This window comes from Jaculus jaculus, chromosome 10 (assembly GCF_020740685.1).
Source record: "Jaculus jaculus isolate mJacJac1 chromosome 10, mJacJac1.mat.Y.cur, whole genome shotgun sequence".
NCBI classification, from domain to species: domain Eukaryota; kingdom Metazoa; phylum Chordata; class Mammalia; order Rodentia; family Dipodidae; genus Jaculus; species Jaculus jaculus.
In genome coordinates, this window is record NC_059111.1 from 34,678,558 (window position 1) to 34,681,469 (window position 2,912).

The 2,912-nt window shown below is 43.3% G+C and overlaps 1 protein-coding gene across 1 annotated transcript; it reads left to right on the forward strand.

Moving 5' to 3' along the window:
* The first annotated feature begins 1,941 nt into the window (after nucleotides 1–1,941).
* Nucleotides 1,942–2,625, forward strand: LOC101594095 (developmental pluripotency-associated protein 2-like). The gene has a single exon (XM_004660398.2). The coding sequence runs from the start codon at nucleotides 1,942–1,944 to the stop codon at nucleotides 2,623–2,625; it is 684 nt and encodes a 227-aa protein (XP_004660455.2).
* The last annotated feature ends 287 nt before the right edge of the window (nucleotides 2,626–2,912 follow it).

The following is a 2,912-nucleotide window of genomic DNA, read 5'->3' on the forward strand; positions in this document are numbered from 1 at the left end:
TTGCCCTCCCAGATACTTTTCTAAACATGCCAGACACCAGGAGGTTAGTACTATAATGTTTATGTAATGAAGCCTTTTTATGGAGGGTGGACAGGATCTCCAAGGGCCATCACCACCCACTACAAGCAGGCATCAGTTAGTCTCAGAAATCAGCAGCTAAGTGGATACTAAAGTACAGTGTTAGCAGGCCCAATACAGCATGAAGAGAGCATATTGATTACCACCATCAAATGAGCAACATTGGAGATGGCACCATGGATGGGAGGACTATATATCTGGCCTCTATAATCTATAGACATTTTCCATGAGCCCTTTTGCTTCTTAAATCTAGGATGCTTTCATAGGGACCCCTTGTATCTTTACATCCCTAATGGGCTCAGTGGGGCCCACATAAGCTGTTGGGCTAAGTCCAAAGGAGAGTGAGGCTGCTATCTAGCCTGCTGTGGTGTCTGGCCTTTGTCCTGGCTTTCCTCATCCTTTGGCTTGGTAATCTCCTGGAGGCCTGAAACTGAGGCTGCAGCCTTGGTTATTGTTTCTGTCTCAGTAAACCTGGCTACTGTGATAGCCTCAGGTTAGGCGATCATTTCCACCCCTGGCATACTTTTTTGCAAGAGAGAAATGGTCATAACTCATTTTGGGGGCATAACTCCCCACCTGTAGACAAGATGAGTCTCTTCACCTGCACTGATTTATCACTTATGTTTTCCAAGAACTATTCTGATTTTAAAGCTTTCCAGAAGCTCAAGAGCACTACATTTGGCTTTCTGTCATTTTTTTTTTTTTTTTGGTTAGGAACTCCAGCTCAACACAAATCATGCCACATTTGCCTTTGAGTGACCCCCAAAAGACCTCTCCATCTGCTTGGCCCTTCTTTTATCTCTTCTAGATTGCTTCACTACTTTGTGGACCTGACCTATCACCTTTATCTCATTCTTTCTTTTGTCTTGTCCAATTTATCTGCCAAATCAGAGACTACTGCAGAAGACACAAACCACACGTGCCTCTCCCTTTGCAATTCCCCCTTTACCTGATCAAATTCTATCTGTGCAGCTGTCAGATATATTTCTTATTACATGTAGCAACAGCCATGCTGACATTCTCATTTTCTATGTTCCACATTCAGGGACATCCGTATTTGCTTTAGGCCTTCATCCATTTTCAGAACATCCCCGAATTCATGTTGTGGACTCTACACATCAAGCAGACATACAACCTCATACCACTCAGAGGAAGATGGCACCATGGGATTCCCCCCATCCCACACTCTACCTTCTGATGCTCCATTGTAGCTATATGTTTTTACTACCCATATGCAGGACTCATGCTATACTCACCACCACAAGAAGGCACACCACGACACACCACCTATGGAGGGGTTGCCATGTCTCAGCTCCCCCATGGCTGCTCCACTGTGAGCCACAGTTGCACATCTTGCTATTCATAGCCAGGGCCATGCAATTGCTCCTTCCAAATTAGTCATTGGTTCTACAGTGCTCCACTTTGGGCACCAAGTGTCTCTTCTCATGTTCAGGTGCCAAGTGTAGTGTGGAACTTTTTAGCCTGGGAAGACATGGACACATGCCTATTAACTCCAGATAAGGCACAGATAACAGATCAAAACACAACTGCACCAAAACCACATGTGCAAACATACACATACACACACAAATAAATACAAATATTTAAAAAATTTTATTGATTTGTTTGTGTATGTGTATCAAGATATGGGTTTGAGATTACTAAAACCAATAAAATGATCACATTGTTAAATAGCAAGGGGGCCAAGAGGAGGGAGGCAGGGAAAGGGCTCTTCTGAGTAACAGGAAGTAGAAGAAGGCGTTTCCTTTTTTTTTTTTAAAGGTCAGATTCAGCAAGAGAACTGTGGAGGACTGTAAGTACCCTTATTGTTCCTGGCTTTGTCTTCCCCTTGCGGCCCTGAGAATGGAAAACGCAACTTGTGATACTAAGGAGAAGGAAGTGTTTAAGGAGGAATTAAATGAGGACTGTGTGATTATAATGCTGGTCCCAGTTCTCCAGGACTCTACTATAGAGCATCTAATGGAATCAAATATTTCTTCCATGGAAGACATCAATTATTCAAGTAGCAGACCTGAATGTCCTAGGAAAAGCAGTACAGTTCACCCAAAGAAGCAGTTCAAGACTCCATCAAAACCCAGACGGAAGGAGCCAGTCCTTCCTTTGCCAGAAATCTTGCCTCCAATTCATATGGTGACTCGACAAGACTGGGGTCAAAAACACAAATTGAGTACTAATGGTGATGGTGAGAAAATAGAGGTTTATGCAAGATTCCAGAGACATGCATACCTTGAACAAAAATATGATCTTTCTACCACATCCTTGGAGGCCAGAGTGAGAATACTACCACATCACAAGAAACCAAGCAAAATGATCAAGGAAAGGAAGTCTCAAAAAAGTTGTAACATGTGTATGCGTAAGGAGAGCAATGTAGCTGACGTTGTAACATTACCTCAGGCGTCCATATTGGCAGCCTGGTCAAAAATTGCTGCTAGAGCTATGGAGCCAGGAGCGGTGAATTCTTGTTCTATTCCCAATTCAGCCTTTCTGCAGAAAGCTTCTGCGATAAGAAGATCATGGAAAGATTAATTCTAACTAGGAAGAAAAAAAACAACCCACTTCAGAAGACTGTAGTGTGTGCTGCCATAAGGTATGCCATTGTGTGAAGGTATTTTGATCTGAAGGCAATTGAGAAGAAGCAAAGAAAAACTTTTGCCTTCCATCCAATGGACACAAAATGAGGGCTCACATCCCCAGAGATACCCCTTCCTGGCTCTAGCAGGATGAAGAGTGGAGAGCCAAGGACTAAATCAACAAGTATCCCCACAATTGTAGGGTTGTGTACAAACCAGCCTGTGGGTGCAGGTGCCTTGAAT

What these genes read in the sequence shown, in the direction of transcription:
- LOC101594095 (XM_004660398.2), top strand. Translation starts at nt 1,942, where the DNA reads ATGGAAAACGCAACTTGTGATACTAAGGAGAAGGAAGTGTTTAAGGAG.